This window comes from Microtus ochrogaster, chromosome X (genome assembly GCF_000317375.1).
Source record: "Microtus ochrogaster isolate Prairie Vole_2 chromosome X, MicOch1.0, whole genome shotgun sequence".
Classification (NCBI taxonomy): Eukaryota; Metazoa; Chordata; class Mammalia; order Rodentia; family Cricetidae; genus Microtus; species Microtus ochrogaster.
Window position 1 is genome coordinate 27835177 of NC_022026.1, and position 14326 is coordinate 27849502.

The 14326-nt window shown below is 42.9% G+C and overlaps 1 protein-coding gene across 1 annotated transcript in view; it reads right to left on the bottom strand.

Annotated features, from left to right (window-relative positions):
• Positions 1–8809: 8809 nt before the first annotated feature.
• Positions 8810–14326, bottom strand: part of Msn (moesin) — a 70146-nt gene continuing 64629 nt past the window's right edge. The window contains exons 9-13 of the mRNA XM_005358637.3: positions 13370–13500; positions 12989–13149; positions 11872–11964; positions 11297–11521; positions 8810–10850 (exon numbers count right to left, since the gene is read on the bottom strand). Of these exons, the coding sequence (XP_005358694.1) occupies positions 10686–10850; positions 11297–11521; positions 11872–11964; positions 12989–13149; positions 13370–13500 (775 nt within the window). The 3' untranslated portion in view covers positions 8810–10685. The remainder of the gene's footprint in view (positions 10851–11296; positions 11522–11871; positions 11965–12988; positions 13150–13369; positions 13501–14326) is intronic.

Consider the following 14326-nt stretch of genomic DNA (forward strand, 5'->3'; position numbering starts at 1 on the left):
CAACAATTGCTGTCAGCTGTTTTGTTGATCTTAGTCATTCTGACTGAGATGCGATGAAATGTCAAAGTTGTTTTAATCTGCAACACCCTAATTGCCAAGGATGGTGAACAACTTGTGATGTATTCTGTAACCTTTTTTATTATTTCTTTTGAGAACTCTCTGTTTAGATCCCTAGCCCATTTTTAATTGGTTCATTTGTTTCCTCAGTTCTTTGTTTCGCGAGTGCTCTGCACAGTCTGGATAGTAATCTTCTGTCAGATATGTATCTGGTAATGATTACCTCCCATTCTCTGAGTTTCCTCTGCAGCAGACTGATTGCGTCCCTATATGTGCAGAAACTTTTTAGTTTTCTGAGTTCACACTGGTCAGTTGTTGGCCTTAGTCTCTGAGCAAATGGAGTATTCTTCAGAAAGTCCTTCCCTACACTTAAATCTTGTAGGCTACTGCCCATAATTTGTTTCTAGCAGTTTTAGCATTCAGGTTTCAGATGGAGGTATCTAATCCACTTGAAATATTAGAAGGTGCTTGCAACTACACCCACCTTTTATTTAACAAAGAGGCAAAGACATACACTGGAGAAAAGACAGCATCTTCAATACATTGTGCTGGGAAAACTGGGTGGCCACACAAAGAAGTATGAGATTAGACCTGTATCTATGACTATGTGGAAAAATTAGCTCCATGCGTTGAAGATATGGCTCAGTGGTTAAGAGTACTGACTGACATCAGAGAAATGCAAATCAAAACAACTCTGAGATTCCATCTTACACCTGTAAGAATGGCCAAGATCAAAAACACTGATGACATCTTATGCTGGAAGGGAACACTCCTGCATTGTTGGTAGGAGTGCAAACTGGTACAGCCCCTTTGGTTGTCAGTGTGGTGATTTCTCAGAAAATTAGGAAACAACCTTCCTCAAGGCCCAATAAGGGGTTTGGGGTATATCCAAAGGATGCTCAGTCATACCACAAGGACATGTGCTCAACTATGTTCATAGCAGCATTGTTTGTCATAGCAGAGGCTGGAAACAGCCTAAATGTACCTCAACAGAAGAAAGGATAAGGAAAATGTGGTACATTTACACAATAGAGTATTACACAGCAGAAAAAATAATGACATCCTGAATTTTGCAGGCAAATGGATAGAGCTAGAAAACAATCATTTTGAGTGAGGTAATCCAGACCTAGGAAGATAGTTATCACATGTATTCACTCATAAGTGGTTTCTAAAACATAAAGCAAAGAAAACCAGACTATAAATCACAATCTCGGAGAACGTAGACAACAATGAGGACCCTAAGAGATGGATCTAATCTACATGGGAAGTAGAAAAAGACAAGATCATCTGAGTAAATTGGGAGCATGGGGACCTTGGAAAAGGGTTGAAGGGGAGGGGAGAGGCAGGGAGGGGAGCAGAGAAAAATGTAGAGCTCAATAAAAATCATTAACATTTGAAAATAAAAAAGAGTACTGACTGCTCTTCCAGAGGGCCCATGTTTGATTCCCAGCACTCAAATGTCAACTCACAACTATTGTAACTCCTGTTTCAGGGGATCTAACACCCTCATAAGACATACATGCAGGCAAAACACCAATATACATAAAATAAAAGTAAATAAATTTGCTCTCTCTCTCTCCCTCTCTCTCATCTCTCATTGTCACTATTTTTATTTTTTACATATAAATAAAAACTAGAAACAAGAGAGCAGAAGAATACGTATTTGTGTGAGTATTTTTCATTTCCATGTATGGGATCGAGTTGCTGTCTAGGGTGACATTCTTTCAGCATGATGCATGTCACATTTATTTTTATTTTTGATTACTATAAAATATTAGGCTTCATTATAGAATTTCCAAACACCAAATTTGTTCTAGTTGATCCTTCTTCTCCTTCACGGTCTCCATCTTTCTTCTCTTTAAATTATCCTATCCCCATTGTCCATTCAGCTTTCATGGTGCCTGTGATACCCATCTCCATTCCTCTGCACATCTTTTTGTCCTCGATTGGCTTCCTTTCTAGTTTTATAGGCTTTACCGGCATTTACAGAAATATTACACACACACACACACACACACACACACACACACACACACACGGTCTTTTTTATACGAGAAAGAACATGCAGATTTTTTTTCTTGTCTGAGTACTTTCCTGATGCTCTATTTTTCTGCAAGTTTCAAGCTTTCAGTTTTCTTTAGAGTTGAATACAAACCCATTGTATATACGGATGTCATAGTTTCCCTGTAGTAGCATATACAGTTCTTACGACAAACTCCCTGGGGGGTTGTATAACTGGGACATATGGTAGTTCTATTTTTAATTCTTTGAGAAAACTCCACACGGACTTCCATTGTTGGATATTCTAGTTTATACTCCCACAAGCAATGACTAGGGATGACTTTCCCTCTCACATTCTTGCCAGCATTTGTTGTCAGTGTTCTTGGTAATAGCTGAATGGAGTGAAATGGTTTTCTGCTGTGTTCTCATCAACAGAACACAAGCAAGAGTTATCTGGAGAGAGGAACCTCAATTAAGAAAATACCTCCATCAGATTTCCTATACTTATCCAAGTTGAAAAAGATTTTGAATTTTTTCAACTTTGGTTATAATATGACTATTAATATTTGTATATAAGTTTTTGTGGTTCTGGAAACTAAACCCAGATCTTTGAACATGATAGACAAACCTTCTTGCATGTAAGTTTTATTAATTTTTATTATTTTTATATATATATTTACTTCTCTTGAGGATAGAGCTAAGGACATATGGTAACTATAATTTTTGAGGTTTCAGGGATAAAATCAAGGGTCTCATGCATGCTAGTGAAGTTTTTTTTTTTACCATTATGACACATTTTTATCCTCTATATTGTTTTAAAGGAACAGTAAATCTATTTTCTAAAGTGGTGACACCATTTTACATTACCAAAAACAGTATGTGATTCTTTTTTGCTGTTTGTTGAAACACGGTTTCACTATGTAGCCCTGGCTGGCCTGGAACTCATCCAGATGCACCTATGTGTCTCTAGTGCTGGCATTAAAGGTATGCACAGCCACACCTGGCATTTATTTTGGTAGGCAGACTGCAATAAGTATGTTAAAAGCGACCCAGAGTCATGAGATGGCCATCATAAGAAAGACAGGGACTGTTCATTTACCACCACCTCCAATGCAGGCAAGTGCTCCTTCCTGATTCAGCACGACCTTCTCTCTAGTAAAAGATGACAGTAGGGGTGGTATAATAACAGACATTATAATTAAGTTTGGTAAAGCAGCACTAATTCCAAATCTAAGGCAACATTGTAAGAATAGGGAAGTCCTGACCTTTAAAACCCGAAGAACACAGTCATAAAACAAGTTCTAAGTGGATTTCTGGCTGGCAGCTTTGTGAACAGAGATGAGTTCCTTCTCTCTAAATTTTCACCCATGCAAGTTTTGGTTTACTCTAGACTCCAGAACAGTGACTTTCCAACAGTGTCATGCTTTATAGTCCAAGTTGACCTTGAACCTATAACCTTTCTACCTCAGCCTCCTGAGTTTTCTGGGATGTGCACTTACTATGGTATATTCCACATCCAGCAATCTATTGTAAGTGCACCAAATGATTACGACACACTTTGAGAAATAAGATAGTATTTTCCAGTTTCACTAAGCCTGCAGGCAACAAGCTAGGCCTTTTGTCTGCGAGGTCCCTGGCCAGCAAGGGGCCCTGATCCTGTACCAGAAGATCCATCCGAGGGAACCTTTATCTGGCGATGGATGGAGATAGAGACAGAGACCCACATTGGAGCACTGGACTGAGCTCCCAAGGTCCAAATGAGGAGCAGAAGGAGGGAGAACATGAGCAAGGAAGTCAGGACAGTGAGGGGTGCGCCCACCCACTGAGACGATGGGGCTGATCTATTGGGAGCTCACCAAGGCCAGCTGGACTGGGACTGAACGAGCATGTGATCAAACCAGACTCTCTGAATGTGGCTGACAATGAGTGCTGACTGAGAAACCAAGGACAATGGCACTGGGTTTTGATTCTACTGCATGGACTGGCTTTGTGGGAGCCTAGTCTGTTTGGATGCTCACCTTTTTAGACCTGGATGGAGGGGGAGGACCTTGGACTTCCCATAGGGCAGGGAACCCTGACTGCTATTTGGACTGGAGAGGAAGGGGGAGGAGAAGGGGGAGGGGAGGGAAATGGGAGGAGTGGAGGAGGTGGAAATTTTTAATAAATAAATAAATTAATAAATAAATAAATAAATAAATAAAAACTTAGTTAAAAAAGATAGTATTTTCCCACATTTTCAGTGAAAGACATCTTCCTGTCCTCACATGTAGCAATTTATTTAATAATCCACAAACCTCTGAAGCATACAGATATTATTTCTTTGTAGATACAAAGCCCAGCACAGCAAGTACTTATAGCACTTGCAGGGGATTAGGCAAGCCGAACTAAGGTTCAAATTCAGGAACCAGGTTCCTGAAGCTACGCTCTTCTGGAGGGATATAGCAAGGATAATATAGTATAACTCCTTTTCTTCCTGGTGACTACCAACAGAAGTGCTAGACCCCTTCTTCCTGTCAGGCCTGAAAAATCCACCGTGGTGAAAGACCCCTTCTTTAAAAAGATTTCTTTGCATTCACCATCCTGGTGTTTTGTTCCTCAATGCTTTTTTCCAGTCAGCTTTCTCCAGTCTAGCTCCACGGAACCACACCTGCTCTAGAACACCATAGAAATAGAATTCTAAGAGAATGGCAGCTACTGGGGAGTCATTTTCTCCCTGGTTAGCAGCAGGCAGTGGGGTTGCCAGCATTCAGATTCTTTAAGTGCTGGTGAAACAATAGTGAGAGCTGAGAGCTAGCGGGTGGCCTGCTGTATTTGGTGGCCAAGGATGCAGGGCACTGTGGGGCACATGGCTAAGTGTTCCCCAAACCGGTGCCATGTAGGAAGGACTCCTGGGAAAGGATGGAGTAGTGATGGACATGGCTTAAGCCTGCAGGCTTGAGCAGTGCCTTCCGGCTGTGACGATAACAGCTCTTTCTGCTAATCCTAATCAAGACAGCATGCATAAACTGGAAATGAAGGATTTGCACAGGACTATGTCTTAGAGAAACAGGGGTCATTAAAATCAGGCTCCCTCTTGAAATGTTTTCCCAGGCACATGAATTTCCTGGGCTTCAGGTGATGTATATTTCAAGTTTCTCAGAGAATTGCTTTGGTCGAGCCAGGAACCCAGATATAAGAATTTTTAAATTCTTGGGCATGTCAGCCAACTTGGCCTCTCTGGTGTCCTGTGCTTTGGCTGTTTGCTGATGGGGAGCAGATGTGGAATTCTCCCCACCCCCCATTTTTGTTTATGTGCGGTCATTTCTTTCTAGAACTCAATGGAATCTCATGCTGCCATTTCAGAAGTCTATCAGTGACATTTCTTTCTGTTACTGCTACACCCCCACTTACCATTAAAAATATGAGTATCAAGTCATTGACAGTTGATTAAAGTATGCTTATGGGCACGAGGACAGATGGAGGAATGACATCATGGCTCCCACTTTCCTATCTTCCAGATGGCACTTTCTAAGGACAGATAGCAGCATTTCCTCTTAGGCACAGCTAGCTTGCTCTCTGCTTGGAACAAGCTCCGTTTCTCTTAGTAGACAATGAGCTTGGCTCCCTTCCTTCACTTGGGGATGCTGAGGCATTTTCAGAATTTCTTGTTGAAATTAAAACTTCAAGCATTAACTACACTTCCTGCTTCAAAAATTTTAATTAGACACAGCAAGAGCGCGCCTGCTGACTTAGAGTCCTGACCTATTTTTGCATGAAATGACTCATTGTTGGGATTGTATTGAATGTTGGATTTCTGCGCTGTGTTTATTACCCATGCTGGATTTGTCTTCTGATGGTAAATGCAAAGGAGCCACATGCTCAATATTGCTGCAGGGTTTTACCTGGATTACCAGGATTCTACCACTAATAAAATTTTTATGTGCCGTACTTTTAAAATAAAGCTTGATTCTTAAATCAAAAAAGAATTATGCTACATATATTCTTTTATGTTTTCCTTGTTTTATACAACAGAATATCTGTGAATGCCATTTATATGTTTCAGTAGTATATTTACTTATGTTCCTGAGTAATGTAGCATATAAATATGCTGGAAATTTTTTATTCACTTTAACTCGTTGGAGATGTCTCCCGATAAACATCGTTTTACATAGTATTGCCGTGGCATTTGGCATTTACAAGCAGCTACTGTTTACCTACAGTGTACAAAATAACAAGTTGCATTGTAATATTTTTTTTCTCTTACTCACTTTCCCACTAACCCCCCCCCTTCCCACTCATTTCTCTAAACCAAGTCACATCAAAGACTCATACGCAGTTGTAAGAAATAATAAAGAGCAACTGGGGAAGGCTCAGCAGGTTTAGAATACTTGTTCTTGTGGGATGCAGGTTCAGACCTCAGCACCTACATGGCTGTTCACGCCTGTCTGCAACTTCAATTCCAAGGGATTTGTCACACAGTTCTGCTCTCTAAGGTAAGGACAGCAGGCATGCACACAAATATGCATGCAGACAAGGTATTTATAGATATAAAATAGAATATCTTTTTAAAAGAAACAATGAAGACACTACAAAGACACTTCACTCAGGTCTGTCTGGGGGTGGCATCCTACACATTATCATGCATCACTGCCAAGATAAGAGAGACAGTTATCATAGAGAACACAACATACAAGCTCTACTCTGCATACCTTCTACCCTGTTCCTTTTTTCTATTCATTTAGCTAATTTTTCTTGGTTTGCTCGTTTGTCTAGGAAAAAGTCTGAAACTCATTGTGCAACAACAAAGGCTGACCTCCTCCAGCACTGTTCTTCCAGTGCCGTAGCCCCATGGTCAGCTTCTGTACCTTGATTCTTAACTATTGGAAAGCACTAATCTATTCTTTATTTCTGCAATAGTGTCATTCCTAGAATGACAAGGCAGTGTGACATAGTCATTTGGACGAACACAAATGCAAACCTGATAACTAACATTCCTCCCATCTGTAGTAGTTGGACGTGGGAGGTAAGGGCAGAATCGCCACAAATTTGAGGCCAGCCTGGTCTATATAGTCAGTTCCAGGATAATCTGAGGGCGGTCTGAAAGCCTGTCTCAAACAAATGAATCAAAACAAACAAAACCCTCAATGCATTGTTTTGTCTTAGTTTGGCGGGGGGGGGGGGGCACAGTTTGTAAAGGTCATTGAAATTCCTTGTGTCCTGCTCCACCTTCAAAGCCAGCAACACGGTGTCTTCTTTTAGCTCATCCTCTCCATCTTTTAAGAGGTCTTGAGATCATGCTAGAATGATCTGGATATTACAGCATCATCTCTAATCTATCTCAAACCCCTTAGCCTAACCACACTCATGTAGTTGTTTCAATGTCTATTGCTCATTTCTTGAGCCCTAGAGGTTGAACTATGGCCTCATGCGTGCTAGGAAAGTGTTCTACCACTGAACTACATACATCCTTAGCCCTCTTCTGGCCCTTTGAGTTTTCCTTATTAGTACTTTGTGGTAAACATACAAAGAAATCGATTTCGTTGTTGTATTCATCACTATAGTTTTTCATTCATTTCTCTCCTCCTGTACACTTTGACACCCTTGTCTGCATTCATCCCTTTCCTCAAGTACTTCTTTCTTTCTTTTAAAAAAAAGAGCTCTTAATAGTCAAGGATAGCCTAGAACTCATTCTGGACCCCGGCCCATGTCTTCTGAGTAGACATCTGTGCCACTGGGCCTGGTTCCTTTGGGTCTGAGGATTTTGTTTATTTATGTTATATTTTGAGACAGTGTCGATAAGCCCAGGCTGGCCTCAAACACCATACATAACTGATACTTTGCCTCAAAAGCTAAAAGTTTTCTAATATTTGAAAACTGGGTCTCTGAAGGATTACATTTAGCAGACATGCTGACAAAGGAGTGTTGAGAGAATTCACAATGTAGGTGTAGTAAATTAGCTTTCCTTCCAAATCTTTGCATCCCAAGAGGGGAACAAGCGGGAATGTCAGGTCCAAGAAAGTCTAGACCATTGTTGTCTGGATCTCAATTTCTTCATCTACACGAAGACAACCACTTCTAAGCTACAGAATTTACACGCTTTATAAACTCCAAGTACCACCCACTTCAGTCAACATCCTCCACTGCCTTCTCTAATAAGACCCAAGGGAGTTTCCCTGTCTTTCGTTAGCAGTGCAGTAAAGGAAGGGTGGTGGGGAGCAAAATGAGTCAGAAATCTTCCAGACAAGGAGGCAGAACAGGGGCTGACCCTCCCAGGAGTGTGCCAGAGATAAGGAGCCTAACCATACTTGATGGCAAATTCCTGGAACGTCAGCACAGAGGCGGCAAAAGCAAGAGGATCTTGAAGTTAAGGCCAGCCTAGGTTACCTAGCCTCAAAGCACCATGCTCCACTGCCAAGAAAGACTAGGAGTATCCCGTGGTTAATCAGGTCCCGTAGCCACACCAAACAACTGGGTTGTGAGCCTTCAACAGATGAGCTGTTTCTCCAACCCATACTGGCAAAATATGTCAGGAAGTAGCAAAAAAGGAACAGATCCGTCAGCTCCATCACACCTGTAACCTCAGGACTGAATCTGCTTGCTCTTGATTCAGTGGTGTTTAAAGCCAGTCCTTCCTATTAAAATAAAGATAACTATATTCCTCCTTTCACTAGAACTTAAGTCAAGGTAAAATGTGCTAAAAGATAGAAAGGTAGCCTATGGACAAGAAATTACAATGAAATATACAGAAAGAAAGACCGAGTCACAGTGAAGTCTTCCTAAATTTTATTGGCACTGAAATAGAACACAGATTGAGCACAAACCCCTCCAAAACAATTATTTAAAAAACAAAAATACACAAAAAATCCTGAATATAAATCTAACCCCCCAAGTCTCTGTGGGGGTGGGTTATTGCCCTTAATGCAGCTAGATTGCCCCCACAATTCCAGGTTTGACTTTAGCCAATATAGGGCAGCTCACCGAGTGTCAATATAATTCACAGCAATGCATACAAGATTACCCAAGGTTAAGTAAGGGGCATGGGCTGAGGGAGGCTTTGGGCTTGGGATACTGAATGGAGGGACTCAACCCTGGGGAAAAGGCAAATAGGAACAATAAAACCAAATATTAAGTACATTTTAAATGGATTGTATGACCTATAGTGACAGGTAAACCACTAATACTGAAGTCTTCATACATATTGGTTTTGGCAAAATATTTTCTAATACAGTATATACTTCCCAGATATGGGGTAGGGGTAGTCAAAATAATGAAGCTAAAATGATCCCACTCCAAGACTAGCATCTCTAATAGTGCATTAGCCAAAAAAAAAAAAAAAGAAATCAATATCGAGTTAGCTATCCCTAGAATATATAATACTGGTAAAAAATTAGAAGAGCACAATGTGACAAAAAGAGGAAGCAGCTTCTCCAAAATGGAGGGAAGGGTGTGGGACTGTGAAGGGACAAGGCCAGAACACCCAGCGGCTTTCTGGATGTAGCTCCAAGGGACAGCACAGCTAGTGATGCGACCTGGGTTAGAGATTTGTCAGAAGCAGGACCCACTCACCACTTGGGACTGGGTAAGCTGGGGAAGGACTACTGGGTGACTGAAAAAGAAGAGCTACTCTTACTTGTCATAATGTCTGTCTGTGAAGCAGGAACAGTGGTCCAATCAGCTCTGGGTGGGAGGAGTCTAGAACTCCTGGCAGAGAAAATACTTAAGCCAGGAATAACCATGTCTCCCTTTGTGGCAAGAGCCTTAGATGTAACTGGCTAGGTTTGGGGGTGCTCGTTCTCTCTGTCCTAGCTGGAAGAGAACTAGAGACTGGAGAGGACAGGGACAGATTCAGAGACGGAACCAGGAACAAGGACTAACATGAGGGTAGCCCTACCCATAGACCTAACTTGATAGAAAAAAGGCTCTAAAGATGCGCAGTGGCAAGAGGCTTTCTAGGTTGTTAGTGTGCTCTCTTGAACGCACTGTTTCCGTCATCCCTTTATCTCTCCTTGATTAGAAACTGAGTCCCCGAGCACAGGGACGAGGCTTATTGGGACTGAATTTGTAATAGGCCCAACACGGGAGGTAGAGGAAAGAAGAATGACTAAGCATCTCTTTACCCTCCAATTGTTACTAAGCCTAAATGACTCTAAAAGGGATGGACAGGAAGAGGCCAAATCCTTCGTCATCTGACATGCTAATAGACAGAGCCAAGGCCGTACTTCTGTCCCTAAACCACACAATATTCTAACTCTGCAAATCACAAGACTTGGAAAAAAGTCAAGGGATGGGAGCTAGCTATCAGCCTATTTTACACTTGAGTCCCAGAGGAAGGCAGTAAGTGGGGAGTGCTTGCCAAATCAAAAGGAATGAGCCTGTGAGCTGGGGAAACAGGACCTACTCTAGAAAGCTAGGCTGAATGTGACAGAAAAGAAGGAGATTCCATTGGCACCACAGTGGGCCATATGTTTGCCCAGGGATCTGAGTCGGGGGACTGAAGGGCTAAATTTGGTCCCATGGCTATACTGAATGCTTGGCATGGCTCCAAGGCTTTTCTAGTTAGTGGCTCCAGCACAGTGTTAGTTAGGCAAAACTAGAGGAGTGTGGGGACAAGGAAGGAGGAGGAGGGGTCCCTAAAGGCTGAATGCCCACTACATGGACTCAAACTCATCGATGCGCTGTTTGGTATTGCCCTGCCGGATCTGGCGCAGGGTCTTGTATTTGTCTCGTCCCAGCCGCATGTTCTCAGCATGGATCATGTCATTGGCAGTCTTCTTGGACTCGTCTCGGGCATTGGCCAGCTCTGAAGTAAGGGCCTGTGAGGATGCAAGCGGAGTCAAGGGTCAATGGCTTCTTCTCATCCCAATTCCACGCCTTAGATCAGATTTCTCTCCTTTGTTAGTTTATCTCCTCTTTCCTAGCCTTATGATCCACATGTGCATGCGCATACGCGAGCCTGCACCACATACACACAGCGTAGAATGAATTAATGGTGGCTATCTCTTGAGAGTAGAACAGTCAGAATAATCTTCCAAATATTCAAGTAGTAATTTGGTTAGCCAGGTGTTTTCTGAACAGAGAGAAGTGGGAAGTAGGAGAGAGCTAAATGAGGCATTCTAGGCTATGCCTAGCGAGTGTCTTCCCTTTAGGTTTCTATTGTCCCAGCCTCCTATTCAGCACGGACATCACCACAGCATGTATACCCTAGCTCTAGCAAAGGACATCACACAGTCTCCTTGACCTTTTGGCACAGCCTGGATACCTTAAGATGCTTCTGCACACGCTCGTTCTTCTCTGCCTCAGTGGTACGCTCCTCTTCACTGCGGTCCTTGGCCATAGCATCAGCCCGCAGCTCAGCACTGGCCTCTGCCCCATTCTCATCCTGCTCATCCTGGTCATTCTCAGCAGGCTCAGCTACATGAGGGGTACTCATGGCCGTCTTCAGCTCAGCACGGGTCTTTTCCAAGTCCTCCTGTACCATCTGGGCCTGGCCAGTGACAGAAAAAGAAGGACCGGCAGTCAGATCGGGGAAGTTCTGCTAACCTAATCATACCTAGGAAGACAAGTCTAGTAAGAGACCAATTAGGACAAATGACTTTATTGGTTTGATTATGAAGTTTTTTTTTAATTGAAAATAAGAGTGATAGTATCAACTTCCCATGGGTATTGGGGAATTCTAAAGTATTTGAGAAAGCTTCGAATACCTTTTCCCATAAGGACTGAAAAAATGGTGTTTGTCTAAAACGTGGGGAGTCTAAATCTAAGAAAGGCAAGGACTGGGATATACACACAGCATACTCTTTCCCACAATGCTTCACTCTGGATTCTGTATCTTACCTTTTGCTGCCACTCCACAGCCTCGCTCTCCTTCTTCTTTCGGGCCATTTCCAACTGTGAGATCCGTGATGTCAGCTCTGCCATTTCTGCAGCCTATAGGCATATTAGAAGCCTGTAAGGGCTTGACCTTTGGCTTTTCAGGATCCAGACAGAAGCCTGTAACCCCAGTTCCTCTGTGGAACTGGTACGCAATTGGCTACTCCATTTCTTACCGCCCTAGGGACTCTTGAAACCAAATTACTCCACTCTTGACCCCTTCATAAGTCACAGTTCCCCTCCTAGACTACAGGCCTCCTTAAGGCAGACAATTGGTCATCTCTGCCCCTCTTCCCCTCTTAATGTTGTCAAATGTCTATGCAGTGGCCCTCAGCAAAGCTTGGAAGTCACTGCTTCAAGTAGCAAATGTTTCACTGCTATCTCAGGGGTCCACCAAGACTGCTGCTACCAGAACAAATAAATGAATTATTAATATCATAAGGCAATTTATGCAGTGGGGAAGAGTTTATACAAGCCCATATCCCTTGAGCCAATTTCTCATGACATCTTTTTCCTGAGAGATACTAACTCATCAATACTACAGAAAGGAAGGGGCTATCTTAAGGAAATTTGGCCCTAGATAAGTCACAGAACCCGTGTTTTAGATATGATATCAGGGGGGGAATCTTTCCAAAGGAGACTGGAAGGGTTGGAAAACCTTCATGACACACAGCAGTGTCCTCTGACAAGTCTCTCAGCCTCCACGATTCCCAAATCCCTTGTCTAGTGACATTATTCTCTATGGGGTTTAATTGCACAGGGCTACTGAAGAAAGAAACCGAAGAAAGCAAGAAATGAGGAAACACGGCAAAAGCAACTCATGGCAGGTCCTCTTCCTTTTCCTTTCTTAGGTTACAGGATCAGATCTCTATCTAAGAAAATAAATGAAACCCAAGGGCTATGGGAGACTGTGGGCCATACTAATGACACTTCAGCTTGCTTTTGAATGAATGCTTAGAGACCTTTGGGATGCAAATGAGCTAGAAGGGCACAGCTACACAGGCCAAGGAATTTATAAACCAGTAGGGGGGCAAGCAAGAAAACTGCATGCACACAGCCCCAGCCCAAGAAGCCACTTTACCAACTGTTCCTGGGTCTTCTTCTGGTCCTTGGAAGCCTGCAACAGGGCCTCCTTGGCTTCTTCAGCTTCTTGACGCTCCCTGGCCAGTTTTTCAGCCTCACTCTGGGCACGCTTCCGTTCCTGCTCAAGTTCTAGGGCCCTGCGGGTCTGTTCTTCCAGTTCTGGTAGAAAAGGAGGAAATTGATAGAGGGCTCAGAGATGAAGATGACACACTAATGTGCTTGCTACAAACTTTGCACTTCAAGGCCCAGTGGTTCCAACAATTTTTCTCGACAAATTCCTTATCTACTCTGTGGCCACACCTGGATTACGCAGTCTTATTCTGCAGCTCTGGGTGAGGTTCTGAGGAAACTTGGCCTCCACAGTGACGCTAAGCCTCACCTTGCTGAGCCTTCTTGGTCTGCTCCTCGATCTGCTTCAGCTTCTCCATCAGCTCTTCCTTCTCCCGTTCAATCTTCTCCTTCTCTTTTTCTGCCAACTCACGCTTCTTCTTCTCATTTTCCAGCAGAGCACTAGAAAAGAGAAGGAGGGATGCTTACAGGACAGCAAGGAGCCTCGAGGAGTTCCGCGACCTAAGTCTGTTAGCTCCCATCTTCTCTACGTAAGGCAGAGCTTGTGATCAAGGACCACTCTCACTTTCCTCCATAATCTAGCCATCACATCGCAGCCCCACACAGAGTTCCAGGCTCAGTCCATTTACCTTAAATTCATGAGCCCTAAACGGGACTGCTGGTACTGCAAGTAACCACCTAGATCAGATGGCTTTGCTCTTGTTCTCAAGCCTTCCACCTGTACAATGGTTTACTAATGCTTGCACTCTGTCTTGCAGCTTTATAGCATGGTGAGGTTAGGTTTTATGCTTCAAGTCTACAGCTAGTGCTAACTTGGCCTGCCTTAAACCTTAGCTTTAGGTTCCCCTTTCCCAGATTTTGTTGCTTATCTAGAATATGTCTTTGCTTTTTCTGGCCTCACTACTTATTCAAGGAAGCATTATTTTTTGTTTGAAAGACTTTATGAATTTTTATTTTATGTATGTGTGCTTTCCTATGTGTATATAAGTACACAACATGCACGCAGAGCCCACAGAAACCGGAAGGTGCCAGATCCCCTGTAAGTGGAGTTACAGATGGTTGAAAGCTGCCATGTGGGTGCTGGGAACTGAACCTGGGTTTTCTGCAAGAGCAGCAAGCAATCATAACTGCTGAGCCATCTCTCCAGCCCTAGGAAGCATCTTTAGACCTTGGCTCTACCTGTCTTTACTCTCAGACCTCTCAAAATGCTTGGCATGCACTTTTCCCTATTGCATATGCTAAACAATTTGTCTATTTTGTCCTACTA